Source organism: Phasianus colchicus, chromosome 10, assembly GCF_987193195.1.
Source record: "Phasianus colchicus chromosome 10, bPhaCol1.hap1.1, whole genome shotgun sequence".
NCBI classification, from domain to species: domain Eukaryota; kingdom Metazoa; phylum Chordata; class Aves; order Galliformes; family Phasianidae; genus Phasianus; species Phasianus colchicus.
The window spans coordinates 5,392,789-5,412,639 of NC_143445.1; the positions used below are offsets into that span (position 1 = coordinate 5,392,789).

Consider the following 19,851-nt stretch of genomic DNA (forward strand, 5'->3'; position numbering starts at 1 on the left):
CACCCCCACCCTGTTCAGAGCTATCCCTATGGGCAGGCAAGGGGGGGTATGGGGTTTCTGCCTCAATGATGGGATGGAGCTGAGGTAGGGGAATAGAGCTGGGTCTGAGTGATGAAGCTGAGGTGGAGAGATGGAGGGAAACTGCAGCAGGACAGGGTGGGGAGGGATGGAGCCAGGCAGGGGAAGCTCAGTGTGACCCCTGTGACCCTAACGTCGCTAAGAAGAGCCAAGGCAGAGGTCAATAGAGAATGACCAAACCAGGACTTGAGAAGAAACATTTAGTCGAATGCTTTATTACAGAAATATTTTTCAAAAAGAATAACTTAAAACCAAATGGGGCCTCATGCTACTTTATCCCACCAGATGGCGATGCTCGGTCTCTGCTTTCAAAGAAGGTAGGTCTTAGCAAGCAGAACTACCACTCAAGCAAACAGCAATATTCTCCAGAAAAGGGAGCTGAAGCACAACAAACACACTTCAGCAATGCTTTGGCTGCAGCAAATATCAAAATATAACACACTCCCTAAATATAATCCTCCCCACCTCCTGTGTGGACCAGAATATCTCTCAGCTTATTTTTAGAGCTCCACTGTGAGCACAGGTCTGTGCTCAAGCCTGTTTTTATTCCTTCCATCAATACTAACATTTGGCAATACTACAAAAGGAGTCAGAGGATGCCCAGAAAGAAAGGAAAAGAACAAAGAACATAACAGATCAGACGAGCCATTAAACAAGCACTAAACCAGAGAGAAACCTACAAAGGGCAGAAAAGATCCATATCCAAGCCATAAGCTTACTCCTTGTCAAGAACTAAACAGGAAACAATAAAACAAGAGAAAAAACTTCAATGCAGTAGGACCTTGCAATTCCCAGCACTGAATCCTGGAGAGCAATCCTCCTCAGAGAGATGTGTGAAGCCAGCATCCCACCAGAGCATCACACTGCTGGGCAGGGCAACTGATAAGTGTCTTAAGGCTGCTGTTCAGAAAAGAAAAAGTGAAGCATCTCATCTCCCACCTGACTAATACAGATACTTCTGCAAGTTCTCCCTTTACACAACCAATATTCCTGGCTGCAGCAAAGAAAAAGGAAAGCAAAAGTCCTTTGGAAAGTTCAGGTCTAAGGCATTCTGAGTCAGACCCCACTCCAAGCCTCAGAGCAGCCAGCTGAGCCTCTCCAAGAGCTACAGCAACAGGCATTCCCTGAAGATCAACTGATGAAATCACACACAGCAGCAGCTTTGGCTTCAATTGCCTCAAACAAACAGGGAAAAGATCACATATTCTTCTCCACTGAGCATCTTCCTCAGAAGGAAGAATTGGGCTCACACTAATGTGCTATCAGCTCACCTTTCTCTCTTCATTTTGCTGCAACAGCTATGATGAAAAACACAAAATGGTCTCTTTATTGTAGACACTGGAGGAGACATAACAGCAAGTGTCTGGCATGACAAATCTGACTCCTAACATACATATGAATCCAAAAATATTCCACTTTCATTGAGTCAAGCTAGGACTGTTCTGTAACTGTCATTCACAGGGAGTGCGTTTACACAGTCTGTTGGAGAAGAGCCTGAAGTACAGGAAGAGGAACAGAGTGCAACAAGCTTTCAAGACATAGCCCTGACAGAAAGAAAAACTCCCAAGAACTATCCAGCAGAAGTTATCAACCAAAGACACAGGCACCACAGCCAAACACAGGCACTGCACAGTGACACGGGCAGATCAACCAGCTTGCCTTTGAAATTTAACAAGTCACTCCAGGTCCACAGAAACTGGACTACACCAGTCTGGAAAAATAAGGAGATAAAAGACAAGAGGACAACAGCTCTTTATATTCACCCCAGTGACTGCCCAATGGAGAGAATCTGTGCACTTTGTCATGGCAGCACTCCCAGGCAGCAAGAAGCTGCAGAACGAAGTCAAAATCAGGAGGTGATCAGTCACCCCACGAAGCAACAGCAATGCAATGCTAAAACAGAGCAGAAAAGGACAGACTACAGCTTCTAGACTCACCTGCCAGTGTGTTCCTTCCTAAGTTGCCTGGCAGCTGGATGATGAAAATGCAAAAGATTTCAAGGAAACACAGAAGCCACAGCAGGGTCAGCAACAGAGGATAAAAAGTGAGGAGAGAGGAAAAAATTGTGGTAGTGTGACAGAGACAGAGGAAGTCACACCAGTAATTGTTATATGCTCCCAAGCAGAGGAAGACAACGCAATGCTTTTCCAGCTTTCAGCTTCTCCTTTGGTAAGATCCGAGTACTTCAAACCATCTATTTTCTTTCACACCCCAAACATGTCCCCCACCTCCTCAGGTCTCTCCCTCTCATCCTGCCCTCCTCTATTCAGGCAATCTTAGCCAGCCATTTCTCAAGGCCCTCAAAGTCAGCATCTCCCTCCTCTCCCTTGCTGCCACGAGCACTGCACTCTACAAACTCCACCTTCATGGGCAGCTGAGAGAAGTCAAAGTCCTTGCCCTTCTTCCCCAGCTGAGCAGGGCCCCCAGTGGCTGAGGCATCCAGACTGGTGGGGGCTGCAGAGCGGGTCACTCGTAAGGTGTTACTGCAGAAAGAGAAAGGAGAAGATCAGGAACTGTGACATAGCAAAATGACACCTACAGCCTAACCAGAGATGCTTTGGTTTTAGCTGTCAGCAGGACATCAGCAACACCAGGGACAGAAGGCCCCAGAGGCATACCCATGTCTCTGCCCCATGAATCACAGGCAGGGACAAGCACTTTGTCCACTTGTAAACAGCTGCTGCAAGGCACAACTGAGAGAGGCTCAAGAGAGAAAGACAGATCATGGATTTGGTGAAAGAAGCAGAACTTCTAAATAGGCAAAGGCACTTTCCATTGGTAGTGAATGAACCCAGACTGTGAGAACTGCTTGTCTGACTGAAGACGCCTAAAACTAAAAGGATGTTTGGCCCACAGTGCTCAAATGCGCACTGTTTTGACAGGTTAACTGGGAAAACAGGCACCCATGACATAAAGGATCATGCAGATCTTCACCCCATAGCCACCCAAATGTGCCAAATATTTTTGAAGACTGAGAGGTGGATCCAGCCTCCCCAGTGCTCCAGCAAGCAGTGCCTGACCAAGGACCCCAGGCTGCAACACTGCTGTTGTTCTTGCCCTTCATCTTGTGGCAGCATCTCAGCACCCATACAGAGGAAAAACCTCACTGCTCACACTCAGACATCCTGCTCCCACGAAGTGCAAACTAGAGGCAGCACGGGGACAAACAACAGCCTGAAAAGGTGTGAGGCACTGCAGTTTGATGGCTTTTGGAACACTAGAAGCAAAGCCAGGGAAGTCCAGCTGCATCAGGCACAGATAAAACAGCAATCTCTACCCAGAACTTTGTATTGCAGAAGGGAAGGTCAGGTCCTCAGCAGTGAAAACGCAACAGTACAAATGACCCTGCTGCCACCCACTGGCCAAAGAGGCTAGCAACAAGACAGCTCCATCCCAGGAACGCTCATTGGACACCAAAGAGATACAAATGAACCATGGGGCATTGATTCTCCACACTATAGCTTCAAGGAAGCAACACACTACCTATCTTCTTTTTTGTCAAGAGATGAATGTTACTAGATCTTAGTGCTCTAGCAAGGACACTCTTCCCTCATTGTGACTACACCTCCACAAACAAAACAGACTTTTTTTATTCAGTGAACACAGATATGCTCAAAGGACTAACTAAACACAGGCAGAAGAGACAGAAAGGAGAAGACAGAAGTTCAAAGGATGATTTAAGATCCAAATTCACACTTACAGCTCTTTCTCCAGCTGCTGTTGAATCAGTTTTGCAGATTTTGCCATTGTGACATCTAGAGAGAAAACAGAAAAGGAAATAATTAGCTCTTCGGTATAATGTTAGAATCTGCTTCCTGCTCCTAAAGGTACAGCAAGGCTTGATCATATCATGCTGCCATAAGACTTAATGGGACAACAGCAGTAGTGTCAGTGCTAGGATAAGGGACAGAAAAGCTTTAGATCTGTTGGTAGGAATGAGAGCAAACCCAGGACCTGATTTAAGGCAGGAAATTAATTTCTTTTCATGGTCTGGAAATAGGGCAGTAAATCACTTCAAACAAGGCCCAGCATGCTCACCTGTCCTGGCATTACAGAGCTCAGCACAGTGCTTTCTAGAACTTGAAAGTCCCAAGACATTCCTATGATACTGCAAGAAAAAACTAGAAAAGCAAACATGGCACTAGCAGAAAGTTTCAAACTGTTCTACAGGGATCCACATCACTGCAGGAAAAGCTGTAGAGATTGGGCTCTTAAGCCTGTGTAAAGAGCTCTAGCTCTTCACGTGGTGCTTTTCTGCAAAGCTATTTGACATTCCTGACCTAAGAATTCTTCCAAACTTCCTGCTAGAAACGTTCTTGCTGAGCAGTCTTAGTCTACAGCTAATTTTCTGCCTTCATTTTGCTGAAATCCTGACCCCTAAGAAATCCACCATGCATAGTGCAACAATATAATGTGATAGAAAACACAGCAATGACAGCAGGGTAGCAGAGTCCCATGCTTCTGCAAGTGAAGATGAGCTGAAGTGCAGCAGCTGTTGATACAGAAACAAAGAAAAAAAAGCTGTTTACCTTCAGAAGGCTTCAGGTAGGCAAGGCTCGACAATGAAATACCCTCACCTCCTACTATACTAACCCTTAAATGAGGTCTGGAGGGAGTGGATCCTGGTTCCACCAGGATTACATTGCATGCACCTGAGCTCCCCTCAGGAAGGCCCTGCCTTCCACCAAGTGCTCAATCACTGCTTCAGGCCATGACTTAGCATTTCTGCCACACAGGGCATTAACCCTAATAATCACTCGAGGACTGAATCACTATTTCCACCTTCAGGGCAGCATCCAATACCTTGTTTATTGCAAGCAATCAGCAGTGCAGGTGCATTTTTGAGAACAGTGCTGTCAACCAGGACCTGGTACAGGAACTCAGCCACATCCTTCACCTCCCGCTGGAAGGCTACGCTGTCAACCACAAACACGATGGCCCTGAGAAAAAGAACACATGTAGGACATGAACCTCTGTAATACAAAAAGCAGGTTAGCACATGGGGACTGAAATACATCTTGTACTGATATCCAGGAGGAAACCTGTTCCTCTCTGTCCCAAAGACATATTACATGTCCTAAGCCTCCCAACTGCATTACCTCCATACCTTACCTCCCCTCCCCTCCCTTACTATGAAGTAGGCAATCAGAACACTATGCCCCAGCAACACAAGGCAATGCTCTGACTCCCTGAGCACACACAACAAAACCCCTACCTGGCTCACTGCAGGTCATGTGTCTCATCCCTGGTACTAACACCACCTGGCACCACCACCACCTCTGTCCATCTCCACGTTACCTGGCTGCAGCCTTGAACCTCTCCAAGAATTGAAGCCGCAAGCTTTCGTGGCCCGGGAGATCTATTAAAGTCACATTAGTGCTCTGGGAACAGAAAAGAGGGGTGTTAGCAACACTTACACCAGGAATAATGGCAATCATACCCTGCAGAAAACCAATCTGGGAGCAGATTCCAGTTAGCCTGTGCCAGGGCAGAAGCACATGAGTGAAGCCCACACTGGACAGAGGTGTGTAATCCAACCCAGGATCTCTCCACCACCCCCAGTAATTCTGACAAGCAAAAGAAATTGCTGAGGAACAACACTCATGGCCAGGACTCTAAGGACGGCCAACACCAGTAAACCATGCAGCAGAGCTGACAGAATACAGCACAATCACAGAGAAAAGAGCATGCTCAACCCACTTCTCTCTTCCCTATGACAACCAACCACATCATAGTGCGAGTAGCAAATCTTTGTGAGCTCCTTGGTCACTACACCAGATTTACTCTGTCTCTGTTAGTAAGTGTATCTCTGCACAGCAAAATCACAAACTCCTGCAAATCCCTGATGCAGAATAATACCCCCACAATCTCTGAATGTGAATTGATTTGAATTTAAGCTGCAAATCAACCTAAATACTCAAAACTTTGCTGGAAATAACATAAGAACAGCCTTGCAAGATGCTCTCTGAATCAAAAGCAGCAAATATTTCTCTTTCCATAGGCAACTAGATGACAAAACAGTGACATTGAAGAGAACAAGTGCCTCTCACAGGCTCCTAATCAAGATGTAGCCACTGAGGGCCACATCAGCTTTCTCAGGATAACACCTCCTGTTATTGAGAGGGGAGAGAATGTTTTGTAAGACCCTGACTTCTGTGCTGCTTTTATGTTTCAACAGAGATTCTCAGCCAGAAAAGCAGCAGCCTGTCACAGCATCCCAGCACCTCTCCCTCAAAATATCTCCTGTCTGCTAAGTCCCAGAGACATTAAAAAAGAACTGCAGTCCTTCTCATCATTTTAAATCTCTTTCTATTACTATTGTTAATAAAGATCTCCAGAGAAAAGGCAGAAAAGCATCCTCTACTTTCACAATTCACCAGCAGACACCATGCTGCCACCTCGTGCTTCGCTGCCACGTGTGCACCTGGCAAGACACAGGAATGCTTCTGAATCTAAAAAGATTGCCACAAACCAAAAATAAACGAAGGTCTGAAAGTAACCAACCCCCCCGGGAAGCAAATGAAGCTCTGCTGGAAGCTCTTTCCTTCACAAACCTACTTTCTACTCCATGTCAGACCCTCTCCTTGTGCACTAACAGAAAGCTGTACCACAGGGGCCGAGCAAGGGCTGCTTCCCAGCTGGGAGCCTGCAAAGCACGAGAGGCATAAGTGCAGCTCAGCGCTGGGAGCCTCAGCACAGAACGCCAGTGGCATCCAACACCTGAAGCACTGTGCACCGCTATGGCTGCCTGCTCACCTTGTCGTTGCTCACTCTGTAAACGGCAGAGCTGTCGGTTATGGAGGTCTGTGTATCTCGGTATTTGCCTGTCAACAGCTGCATAGAGAAAAACGATACCAGCAATAAAGCCAACCGTTTGCACACTGAGAGTCGTGAACCGAGCACGCGGCCGAACCCAGCGCTCACCCGGGCGAACAGCAGCGTCTTCCCCGCGTCGCAGAGGCCCAGCAGCAGCACGGCCCTGCGGCTGCTCCTTGCGCCCTGCGCGAGCCTCCAGAGCACTGCGGGAGAGAGGAGAAAACGCCTGAGCCCCCGCCGCCTCCCGCTGCCGCCTTCCCCCGGCCGGGCCCGCCCCGGGCCGCGACTCACGGAGCGTGAGGGCAACGACGAACAGCGCCAGAAGGACGGAGAGAGCGGCAGGGCCGGGCGACTGCAGTTCCCGCCGCAGCGAGTCCAGATACGGCTCCATGGCACCCGCCATCACCGCCCGCACGCACACGTCCTCACTGCGCCGCTTCCGGCCGCGCCGGATCACTTCCGGTTCCGTCACGGCACTTCCGGTCTCTCCCCGTGTCGCTGTGCCGCGGGGTCTGCTGGGAGTTGTAGTCCGTCGGGAAAAGGGGCAAGGATGGGAAGGAGGGTCCAAAAGCGCCCAGCGTTTGTTGTAGGCCCTCGGTTTGTTCGGCCCTGAGCGCGGGAGCTGAGCGGAGCCCTCACAGGGAGCCGATGGGCACGGAGCTGCGTTGGGGAGGGGCGGCTGGGGGCAGGGAGAGGTTCTGCAGCACGGGGCGGTGGGTACGGCACGGCTCCGTGGCGGAGCTCAGGGAGGGCTGGGACACCGCTGCGAGACACCGGGTTTGGGTGGTGCTCGTGGGGCCGGGGGTTGGCCTCGGTGATCCGTGTGGGTCCAACTCTGTGACTCTCCTCAACAATGCCTACTGCTTTTTAAGAGTACTGCGTGGTGGAAAGAACTGCTCCTGCTCCATTCGTATCCCGCCAGTTGAGAGATGAGGTGGAGTGACTTCCATTCACACTTTCCACTGTGTTTCTGTGGGCTTTTTGTTGTTGTTTATCTTCTCCACCCTTCAGCTTCCCTCATACCAACACCCTCCCTCTTCCCCCTGTCCCAACCGCAGTGGGCAGCTGTTGACCGCTGGGGAGACAATGGGATAATCTAGGTGAAGCCAAAGCACAGATAATACAAAACATCTCTTAATTAGGATCTAGGGCATATTTAATCCATTTTGCTTTGGAAAATATTGAACGCGATTTCACTCGTGGGCAGCAGGAACCTCAAATGGCAGTAGCCAAGTTGGTGCCTGGCACTGCCCTGCAGCAAGGGGTGCTGGGGAAGGAATGTGCTTAACAACTCTTGAAAAATCTCAGGAAACCCATTTAGATGTTGAGATTTTATTTCTTGCTGTGGCAGTAGCAAAGAAGCCACGTTCAGAGTGATGAGGATGGGCAGAGGAAGCAGCAATGGCAGAGGGCCCTCTGCACATCAGTGTTCCGTGCAGAGGACACGAGAGGAGTCATGGCACGAAGTTTCCTCCCTCTTCAAAAAGGGCCCTTCCCTCCCATTACTTGTTCTGAAGGAAGGTGCACACCTGGAGGAGATCTGAAAAGGAAAAGGACAGGGAGAAGTTCAGACCTTGTGCTGAAACAGAAGACACAACACACTTCTGTCCCACCAGCATGCACCCAACCATGCCAACATTGTCACAGCACGGGAAACATGTCCAGCATCCCACCAGAAGTGAGCCTTAACCACAGATGACACCAAGTGCACGCTAACAGGACACAGTGGGCTCTTATACTACTTCTCAGATTGCCTGTTTTCTAAAGGCAAGTAAAAACCTTTCAGTCTCGTTGATGCCAGAGTAACACATTTCCAATCTGGCTTCAGTTAGCTCAAGAAATTCTGGGAAAAGTATAAAGACAGCTTCATGAGTTATCCTCTTTTTTCTTTTAAGAAATTAAATGGGCAGCAACAGGAATAACTGTTCATATCTCTGAAACTAAACACTGCAATTGACTGACATTTTTTTGAGGCTGTTACATTTACCTGATGGGTTGCAAGTATTGAGGCTAGAAATCGTGTTATAGTATTTATCTCCGAGGAACTCCTTGTATGTAATTCCTTGGCGGAGTTTATTCAGGCACTTGGTTAAGTCTTTAAACAGAAGATCTTTGGTTTGAGACTCAAACATCACAAACTTGCTTCCCTCACTTCCACTTATTCCAAACCGTTCCTGAAATGAAGTCATGAAGAGGTAAGTGTATGTAAAGAGTAGAAACAAAGCAAGATTTGGCTTGTACAAGCCTCTCAGTAGCAGTTCTTCACTATGATGACCACTGTCATGGGGAGCTGTTCTACCTGCCTGTAGGAACAGTTCGGGAGGGATGGAGGAAGGGGAAGCTTAAGGGATGAGGCTCTGACCCTGTATCAGTAAGTCAAAATCTTCCACATTTTGCTGATGTGAAATGCAGAGCATCTCTGCTCTAAAAATATCAACACACAATGTAAAAACCATCCCAGAACATTCCTGTCAGGACCACCAACCTGCTGTCTCTCCATCAGCTCACTGATTTTGTTTGCTTTCTCTGGGCGCACGACCACAGCATGGGTAGGAACTTCAGCCAGGTTGCACTGCCTGTAATCCATAACATTTGCCCGTCTCCCATCAGTGCACAGCAACTCAAAGTCATCCATTTGCAGATCCTTGGCCCACTCAGCTTTGTTTTTGCCTATGAAGGGAATGGATTTGGAGGTTCAGAGATCTTGTGTAGCAGAAGCACAGTCACACTGACAGCAAGCAGCAAAGTGTTTGTCCCTGCACTGATGTGCACTGACCCTTGGATACCCTGTGAGTACTGAAGGGGATGCAAGTAAAACTCAGGAACAGTCAATGGGCTGAATCAGACTCTCAGAGCAGGCTGGCAGGTTGCTACAACTTTTTTTCATGTATTTTTTCCCCACAAGCTTCGAAAACTTCAGCCACTACTTTCAGAAATGGGACCTGAACTTTTCCATTTCAGGCAAGCAGGGAGCTAGAATACTCTGCAATGGTGCTGAGGCAGGCGGCTGTGGTTTATAGGCCACTGGAATAAATGTATATCCAAAATGAATGTTTTGGGAACAGAAAGAATGCAGATCGGGGGAGGCAGCCCTCCAGGCCCCATGCAATAGGATAACCACGTACCGCCAGTGTTTTCCTCCACAATGGAATGCTTGATAAAGGCCACGTCACCCCTCTCAACCAGACACCTGCGGAGTACAAAGAGAGGAGGCGCACATTTCAGTAGCCATGTCAACTTGCATCACAGTGACTCCACCCCTGCAGCATCTCTCCGCTATTAGATGCAACTGAAACAAGATTAATTCCCTTTCTAAATTCATGCCCAGTCTGAATTACCTAGACATGAGCTGTTACTGTGTCAGTACAGACAGAACAGAACCAGGAGACAGAACCAGGGCTGACCTCTGGCCCCTTCTCTTTTTAGGGGCTGAGCACTACCAGAGCATCTCCCCCACCTACCGTAAAGCTCCAGTGTATCCAAAGTATTTCTCGTGGCTGTTAGCAACGCAGTTCTCCGGTGGGATTTCCCCAGAGCCCTGGCACAGCTGGCAGAGGCGAGAACCAGGAGGAGACCCAGGAGCACAGCCCGCGCTGAAGTATTCATCTGGGGGCAGGAATATGATAAATTCACTTTCTCTACTCTGAAAAATTGGGGTTTCTTTTCGCAGCACATTATGGGCTGCATTATGTTTGGCAGGAATCTGAGAGCTCAGGGGGAAAAGGGGACCATAGAAAAAACAGAAAGAAGGTTGGAGAGGCTGCATAAAACTTACTAACACCAGTAGGTCCCTGAGGTTACATTTCCCATTAATAATTATATGTTTATTTTTCCTTGGTTCATAATTTCACATTATTTTTGTTGGACTGTAATTCTCACTGATAGGAAATTGGACGTAGAAGTTGAGCTGCAGACTTTTAACCCACAGTTCTTAAGGGAGTCATATCAGACCTTTAAAGATTCTTGAACTGAAATCAGCCTCTGTCCCCTGCTCCCAGCCCTGCAGGGACTCATAAATCCATCCTTCACCCCCACCCTGCACTCTGCACAAGGAGCAGCCTGTCCTCCTACTTGGAGAATGCTTTTTGGGCTGCCAAAAGCGGGAAGGGGGGAAATGTGAAAAGAAAGCAAAGCCCCCCAAAGCAGCTGATGTGCTGCATCCTGCTTGCAAGCAGTCACCAACAGCCTGAAACTTTGCTCAGTGAAATCTTAAGTAACAGACTCATTTCATTTTCCATCTCCAAGTGAGAGTCTTCGAGGCATGAGAAGTTTTGAAAATCAGAAGATGCGTGGCAAAACACTTTTCCTCATGGATTTCCATCTCAGACAAGCAGATGCATGACCTGACTCACCGAAATTGCAGCTCCCTGTTCTGTTGTGAATCAAGCCCATGGGGATGTTCCAGCCAGCAGTCCTCCCCACAGCAGTGTGGCACGACTTCTTGCCCTTCAGATTGTTCCAGTTGACATCGCTGCCTTTCTTCACGACAGCCACAGCAAAGTATGATGCTTTTGGGAGAAAGATGGAGGAGAATTAAGGCTTGATCCCAGAGTCCCACTGCTCTCTCTTAGCAGAGCGTCGGCAGAGGGCATCTACGTGCAGCATAGCAGAAACATTTTGTGCTTATTAAGGACTAGCCATGCAGCAACAAGAGAATGGTTTGCAGATATGATACATCTACTCCCACAGCACTCCTGGGAAATCATTATCCCTGTCGCTTTTCCCCCACTAAAACTCTGGCACTTGGGTCTGCAAGAAGGCTGTAGCAAGATATGTATAATGCAAGTCTCTCAAATTCATATCCGCCCTTTAGCAAAGGATGAAATCTTCCCTCTTTTTGGCTTTTATTTCTATAAAAAGCAATTCCCTAAGGCTTCAGCCCAGATCCCTTTCCCCTTTTGCAGCCCTGGCTAAGTCATGGTGTGGCCATGCTCCAGAGAGCCACCACACAAATCTCTGCAGCTACTGGATGCTTTGCTTTGATCAGCAGACCCAGAATTTCCATGTGTGTGTTAAATTTACCACCCAGATTTTTAACATCAACACTGCACACAGTGGTTCTTACAAGACTCTATACAGAGACTTGGCCATGTATTCTCAACCTGTGACTGCAGGTGTATTTTTCTACTTTTATCCAAAAGGACTATTTCCTGCTCCTCTGTTGGGAATAATTACCTGGTTGTACTTCTGCTCTGCCACATTGGCTTCCATCTGTGGGAAGGAAAAAGATGATATTAGACAAAAGAAACATAAAATCCCAAACTGAATCAAGCTCACTAATTGCTCAGCTGGCTTTCAAGGTAGTATCAAGTGCATCAACAGAACGAAGAGCAGCTGGGATACAACACCAAGGCTGCTTTCTGGATTTCAGAATAAAAGCAGTGCTTTTGCATCAGCCCTGTCTCCCCTGCAGGGCTGCACTCACCGTCGTATCGTTCTGACATCACTGGCACCAGGCCACAGACACCAGCAGTGTAGACCAGACCTCCATCAAGGGTAACAGCATCTGCTTCACCTTTCTGCAATAAAAATTGCACAGTGATGAAATGACACTGTATTTCCCCAAACTGGATCATAAAAGAAGCACTGGGTGGGAGGACGACAAGCTGGGGGCAAGGGACTCGAGAAGCCATTCTTTGCATACAGACAGATGAGTTCTGTAAGATGTGACAACGGGGAAAATTTTGGAGACTTGTTAGGTCCGACTCATCAGACCATATCTTCACTTGGCAGAGACAAGGCATTAGAGCCCTGCTGGGCAGCATCAACTGGGAAGGGGACATGCTAACTGCAGGAGATTTCCCTCTTGGGATCCTGCAGCCCTATTTGTTCTTCTGTCAAGGCACAACTGATCCAAGCCAGTCAGTCTAAATAACTTTTCTCAACTAATTATCATTCAAAAACCTTGGCCAATACAACCACTTCATTTTTATGTGAATTTAATATCTCTTTCTCGCTTTCTTCTTTTTATATTTTACTATAGTTATTTTCCTTTTCCAAGTAAAATGTTGCTTCTTACCAGAAAATTACTTTTTAATGCAGAGAAACCAAAATAGAACACCTTCAGAAATGTAAATCCCTGAAAAGCTCATCGAGCCCTTTCCCCATGATCAGGTTGGTTTCTGCCTGCTAGTATTTCTCAGAAAATCTCCTACATTCGTAGACTCCAGCCCCACATCTATTCCCAGGCTGAAAAGGGCAATGCCACTCTCTATCTGAAAGGAACTCAGGCTGAAGGAAAGGAAAAAAAGCCATACCATGATCTTAATGATGCAGTCCTTTGTCTCATCTACCACGGTGCATTCCACATCCCCGTTGCTCACCACACTCCAGCGGTCACACTTGCTCTTCTCATCCTTGCCTACTGCACACCACTGGATCCTGTTTTCTCTGGGGCTGGGAGTCAGCTGATCTATAAGGTCAATAAGGAAGAAATAATTAGTCTAGAGCTCTGTGGAACCACAGATTGATCAGGTGGGCTTGGGGGTGAGAAGGGCTGTGCCATGAAACCCTTTGTGCACATGAATGAGAAGATCTGACCTAAGAGTCTCAAGATGGGGGCTAGAGATGGAGAAGCACAGCCTACATTTCTGTGAAGCAGCACTTGAATAACCTCTTCTGATGCTACATGAAGTCCATGCATCTCCTTCCACAAACACCAAAGTGGCTGATCTTATAACAGCAATCTCTGCCAAACTATGAATTTTAAGTGGCTTTTGGAGGTCCTTTGCAGGACCTTTGACTCAGAAAACCAGCTTGGAAATGTGTGATGAGTCTAGATGGAAGCAAAGCGCCCTGCTGCTCTCATATGGTCAATTCTGGGCTTGATGTCTTGGGATGTTCCTTCTGATCCTGTACCCTTACATACCAGAGACAGCTATTCTGAGCAGCAGTTCTGAGCATACCAATTCCCTTCCACCCACACAAACCAATACCTTTCACAGGAAATACTTCATGCAGAATACTCTCCAGACTTGAAAAAGGCCATTCCCACCTTTCCGCATGCTCTGGATGGCAGTGTAGTACTCAAAGCCCAGGTAGAGCTGAGAATCCATCAGCGAGGGGACACGCTTCAGCATTATGGCAGAGTCTTTGAAAAGCAAGTCTTTGAAGACTGGGTCCTTCTTTCCAGGTGGGCCAAAGAGGTGGAAGTCACTCTTGGTGTCCACGCCAAAGTCCGTCTGCCAGGGGAGAAAATGAATCAGCCATTATCATTCCAGAGCACTTGGAAAGTGGGAAAAGAGCAAGCAAAACCATGGGGCAAAGGAAGGGGTGGCAGGGGAAGGATAGCTGAGCTGGAAGATACCTGTGCTTTTGAGAGGAAGTTCCAGATATCTTCAACCTTGCTGTCATCCCGAGCCACAACAGCGTGAGCAGCCACTCTGGCCCAGTTACAGGTCTTGTAGCTGTCCACAGGCTGCCGGCTGCCATCCAGGCACAGCAGCTCGTACTCATCCTTCTGATCCGGGGCGTTTTCTGGAGGAAGGGAAGAACCACGACTTGCATCTCCACCAAAATACACAAATACACACACAAAAGCCCAGCCTGGGGCAGCATCATAATGAATTTATTCTTGCCGAAGGCAGGAGAGACAAGCTGCACACTGCTCTTTGCAATGGCAATAAGCCTCCAAGGATGGAGGCTGCACAGACTTCTCCAGACTGAAGGAACTCAGAGCATTTGCTGTGGCAATGCTATAGTTCCCTCTATAATATGGCACCAATAGTACCTTTTGAATTTAAATCCAGCAGGTTTTCCTTCTGCAAAGAAGAATCCCAAAGAAGAAATGGACCCCACCTCAATCATGTTTTTTAGTAACTAGGATGAGTTCATCCAGTAACACATCCAATGGGTCAAATATGAACAGACTGCAGGTTTTGGACAAATTAAGGTTTGCACAATGCAGACTAATGCCAGGATGGAAGGGGAGCAAGAGGTCAGAGAGGAAAGAAGAGAAGTCAGTGATTCACAGGCTTACCTTCAACAGTTGTGTGCTTCACAAAAGCTACGTCTCCTTTTCCATCTTTCAGACAACTGTGGGTGGAGGAACCAGAAGAGATGTTAAAAAAAACCAACAACGAACAGACATTGTGGCTTCCTAGCTCCTATTTCAGCAAATTGCTTTGGCTAGAGCTGCAATCATAGAGCAGTAAGCAGTCTTTCCAAAAAAGTTATGCTGGCAGAGAAGTAAATATAATGGCAGAGAAGTGTTCCCCAAGAAATCCAGTTAGGCTTAGCACAGTGCTAGTGCTGCATATTCCTAAGTCTGTGCAAAATAGAACTGCTGAGCTCCCACTCTCATCTTAATGCCTGCCAGTCATTACTAATTGGACTGCTAATTACCAGCAGTCCCAGCTGTTGTCAGCCCCTGGTTCCAACACAGCATTGCTTGTCATAATGGAAAAAAAACGTTCACTCACTGGAAAGCTCCAGAATATCCAGAATAAGGTGCATTGCGGGCACACTTGGTTTTGGGGTCCCCTTTGCACTGTCGGCACAGTTTTTGCTCGGTGGTGGCACCGGGCACGCAGCTGGCAGAGAAAAACTTGGCCACCGCTGTGGATGAGAAACAACACAATAATTATCTTAAAACTCACATCCACAATGACCTGGGAGGGAAAGACATCCAGGAAATGGCTTGGCTGCTGTGTGAGCTGCCTCTGAACTTGTGCAGAAGATCCAGCAACACTGCTTTCAGCTCACCACCCCCCTTAAGCTAACATCAGCCCATTTCTCTTGCTTTACCTTGCTCCACTGAGCCTGAGTCTATGCCTTCCCACTCAATGGCCCCCCGGCGGATGAGCGTCCCAATGGGGATGTTCCAGCCTGCAGACCTGCCCAGCCCTGTGTGGCAGGAGGTCTTGCCCTGCAAGTCATTCACGGTGAATTCGGTTCCCTTTTTCACAACAGCCACAGCATAGTAGCTGGTTGTGGAGCCTGCAGCAGAGGAAGAAATGAAAAAATGATGAAAAAGCAAGAATTTAGAACATTTCGAGTCCTGGCAAAGCTCTGGGCTTAGAGAATGAAGAGCTGCACTTCCAAGCAGTGCTCGTGGTCTGCCCATATTCCCAGCTGCAATGTCAATACGGAACCAGCGCTGCATGTTGCAACGTGTAATAAATAGTGGCCTGAAAATGCTATTCCATGCAAAATGCCATGTCACTGCACATACATTAGACTGTGAGATCTTAACAGTTCTTTCGACAACTCTTTGGTAGGTCTTGACTCAGTGCTGCCCACTAAAGCAAGCATGCAAGCCTTATAGTGATAGGACAAGGGGGAATGGTTGTAAACTGAGACAGGGGAGGTTTAGGTTGGATATTAGAAGGAATTTTTTCACTCAGAGGGTGGTGAGGCACTGGAACAGGCTGCCCAAGGAGGCTGTGGATGCCCCATCCCTGCAGGCATTCAAAGCCAGGCTGGATGTGGCTCTGGGCAGCCTGGTCTGCTGGTTGGTGACCTGCACATAGCAGGGGGTTGGAACTGGATGAGCATTGTGGTCCTTTTCAACCCAGGCCATTCTGTGATTCTATGATTATGATTCTATGATTCTAAAGTTTCATATTTAGCCTTTAACTCAACACTGACTCTGTCATGTTACACATTAATAAAGTGGCTGAGCTTTAAGAATGGGCAGGAATGACTCAGCCGCGTTGCTTTGATCTCGAACATTGTGTACAAACAGGCTGACCTGCAGAACAGAGGTCAAAAGGGATTGGGGGCTCTAGATCTGTGGAACTGCTCAAGGTGATAAGGGCAGAAATGGAGAAATAGTGTCCATCTGGCTCCCAGGAGAAACAACAGAGGGAGGAAGGACAGTGTAGGGAGTGGGGAGGAATGGAGAAACAGGGCTAGCTCTTATCAGTGGCAGAACTCTATTATGCCTCTCTACATTCTTCCTGTGCATTTCTGCTACCACCATTTAACTTAAAAACTCCATGGGAAAACCTACCTTCAGTGTGTTCGTAAACCTCAGCAGCAATGGGTTTCAGCTTGTATGGGGCAAGGCCTGCCTCAAACACTTGACCGCCGTCCAAGCTAATGGCATCTGCCTCATTATTCTAAACAACAAGAGAGTTCAATCAGTTGGATCTTAGGAAAAATTTCTTCTCAGACAAAGCAGTGAGGTATTGGAACAGGCTACCCAGATTGGAGTTACCAATGGTGCTGAAGAACCACAGAGATGTGGCATTGAGGGACGTGAGCATTATGGGGTGGGCTGGGGTTGGACATGATGACCTTTGAGGTCTTTTCCAATCTTAGTGACACTGATTCTATGACCCCCATGGATGCGCCCTTCCCTACAGCAGGTGGTGATGGGAGGGAAGCCTCTTCTCCAAGGGATGCTGAAAGCCCCCCAAGGCCCAGCTCTGGCTTTGGCAGCCCACTCACCGCAATGGCTTTTATGCAGTCAAGGTACGTTGCTTTCTGCACACAGGTCAACGTAATCCTCTCTTGTTGCGTGAGGTCCTTGAGGTTGTTGCATTTCTTCTCTTCCAGAGAGGATATGGTGCACCATCTGATGGTTGTCTTGGGGGGAGCAGCGAAACACACAGCTGTGGGGAGAACCAAAACAATCAAACAAAAAAAAGGAAACAGAAAAAAAATAGTCTCAGAGAGGGAGAAAGGCACCAGGGGAAGAGAAACAGCATCTCTGTCTCCTTGCAGTCATGGCCCTGGGTGAACAGCAGGACCTCCCCTGCATACCTCTGAAGGAGTGCTCCTTTGGGAGCACCTGGAAGGACCCCCTGCCCCTGGGTGACCCAGCACTGCAGTCCCAGCAGCCTGAGCTCTCAGCAGCACCCACAGGAGCAGGAGAACAAACCCACACGCTCCAGCAGAAATCAAACTCAAAGCACATTGCAAAAGCAGAAAGAAAATGCAGTCCTACTGAAGCAGTCTCTTTGCAGATAGCCCCAGAGGGACAGCAGCTCTGGTCTGGGCAGACTGCATTCACCACACTGCCATGCATATTATCCTGGCAGCTGATGGGATGCATTCACTTCTCACTACCCATCTCCACCAGCACACCCAATGACAGCAGTACTGTATCCTCTTCACTCCACCCAAACTCCTCTTGTTAGAGTCCCCCCAAGCAGTAAGCACTGCTCTGAGAGTCTGCATCAGAGCACAGACTTTCACCCTCTCAGCACAAGAAACATGGGAATCTTGCAGATAAAGTGCAGGTAAAGTACAGATAAAATACACAGCGGGTCTCATACCAGTGTGGGCAGCCCATGCTTCACGCTTCCCTTTAGCTGTGCACCTTCCTGGATGCACACTTTGCCTTCTCCAGACCCTTGGTGGCACATTTTGTTCATCCTCTGGTTAACCCATGCTGTCTGCATTTTCCTTTTCACCTCTGAAACATACTCTATTACTGGCTTTAGGAGGCAGAATTCTTCCCACAAACACCTCCCTTCCTCCCACACTGACTGCGGTCACAAGAGGAATTCTAAGCCCTAATTCCCACTGCTGTAAGCTATGGGTTTCATGTTTTGGCTGCACAAAGCTTCCTTAATGTGCTTTGTGAGGCTGCCCTGGGTCCTCCCGGAGCCTGGTTTCACAAGCAGGTGTGGCAGGGGGGGGGTCTTGTGCTGGTTTCTCCCCCCATGCATGGATGCTTCTTTCACTCCCTGCCGAGCTGCTTCCTTAGGGCTCAGGCCAGCATCCTCATGTGCAGATACCCAGAGCTGCCAATGCAACCACCTGGCAGGTTCTCAGTGCTTCTGCCTGCTCTGGCACACGTTGCAGCTCTGCAGAACAGCTGCTCTGAGAGGAGAGCCTCCTGCAAGGCTGAGACCCTCCATTCCCCCCAGACACTGCCTTACACGGGCACTTACCCACTATCCCCAGGGACAGCACGGTGCAGAGGATGAGCTTCATGCTGGGGCAGGGAGCTGGGTGTTGAGGAGGGGGAGCAGCGCTGTTGGTCACAGACCGTCCCCTCTGGGTCTGTGATGGCTCTGGAGCCTCTTTCTTCCCCTTTTATAGGGGAGCAGCCCTGGCCGTGTTTGCAGAAGCAATGACCTAACGCTGTTTGTCCTTCCTTGTTTCTCAATAGCTCCCAAGTTGCCCCCCTCCCTGGCTCAGCCCACATTTAGGAAGCCTTTCACTCTTTGGCACAGAAACCCTTCGCAGCCAGTAGCTGGAGCAAGTAAGGTGTTCTTTTGTTTTTACAAGGGGCTTCAAATGGAAAATTCCCAAGTTGTGACATGTGAGTTCCCCAGCAGGCTGCAGTGCTGCGGGAGGGGCTGTTTTCTTTGTCCTGGCCACCCCCTGCCTCGCACAGCCTAATTGCAGAAAGTCCCCGCTGAATCCAGCGCTGAGCTTCACGTGTTTGCCAGTAACTCTCACTGCTGTGCCCAGCACCCTTTGGCTTGCTCTTTCCCTTTCACACTCTTGGCAATGGTAGCAAGATCCAAAGGCAGTAACGCCCCTCGCAGATGGGCTGGAGAGCAACTTGTGCAGGCAGAGGAAGCCAGCAGAGTGGCCAGGCAGCACAGGGGCAGCCTGCAGCCAGCAGGAAGCATTGCACCTCATCATCCTCAAGTTGTCATGATGAACTTGGGAAGAAATGCTGAAATCAGAGCCCTCTTCTTCTGCAGACCCTCTCCATCTGATTCTACCAGCACACAGAGCTGGGTGCTGCTCCACATTGGAGCAGGGCAGGTGGCTTTGGGGCAGCTGGACCCAGTGTTGGTCGTGGGCATGGTTCTGTGTCCACATCCCTGGGAAGAGGGCTTCTGGTAGACCTTTGTCAATGACCATCCATCACACATCTGCCCTACATGTCACTGTGGCTGCTGGAGGTGCTTTGGGACAGCAGCATCTTCAGCAGTTCCCTCAGCTTGGCTGGTTCCTAGTTTGCATCCTTTCATCTCTTGCTTTCCCGGAAGAGCAACGTTTCTCTTGTCCAGAGCTCATCCAAGCACAGCACAAGCAGGAAGGGAAATG

The 19,851-nt window shown here is 48.5% G+C and overlaps 2 protein-coding genes across 2 annotated transcripts; both read right to left on the reverse strand.

Moving 5' to 3' along the window:
- Positions 1-264: 264 nt before the first annotated feature.
- Positions 265-7,344, reverse strand: SRPRB (SRP receptor subunit beta). The gene is made up of 7 exons (XM_090147065.1): positions 7,186-7,344; positions 7,003-7,097; positions 6,835-6,912; positions 5,377-5,459; positions 4,882-5,018; positions 3,779-3,833; positions 265-2,561 (listed from the first exon to the last, which is right to left on the reverse strand). Exons 1-7 carry the CDS (start codon positions 7,295-7,297, stop codon positions 2,345-2,347), a joined length of 777 nt encoding a protein of 258 aa, XP_090003191.1. The 5' UTR covers positions 7,298-7,344; the 3' UTR covers positions 265-2,344.
- An 866-nt stretch (positions 7,345-8,210) lies between these two features.
- TF (transferrin) lies at positions 8,211-18,895 on the reverse strand. The gene is made up of 17 exons (XM_090147061.1): positions 18,738-18,895; positions 17,287-17,450; positions 16,847-16,955; positions 15,640-15,831; positions 15,315-15,450; positions 14,873-14,928; positions 14,201-14,370; positions 13,889-14,075; positions 13,152-13,306; positions 12,320-12,413; positions 12,070-12,105; positions 11,247-11,402; positions 10,356-10,500; positions 10,020-10,084; positions 9,380-9,564; positions 8,882-9,068; positions 8,211-8,434 (listed from the first exon to the last, which is right to left on the reverse strand). The coding sequence occupies exons 1-17, from the start codon at positions 18,778-18,780 to the stop codon at positions 8,397-8,399; spliced, it is 2,118 nt and encodes a 705-aa protein (XP_090003187.1). The 5' UTR covers positions 18,781-18,895; the 3' UTR covers positions 8,211-8,396.
- Positions 18,896-19,851: the final 956 nt, after the last annotated feature.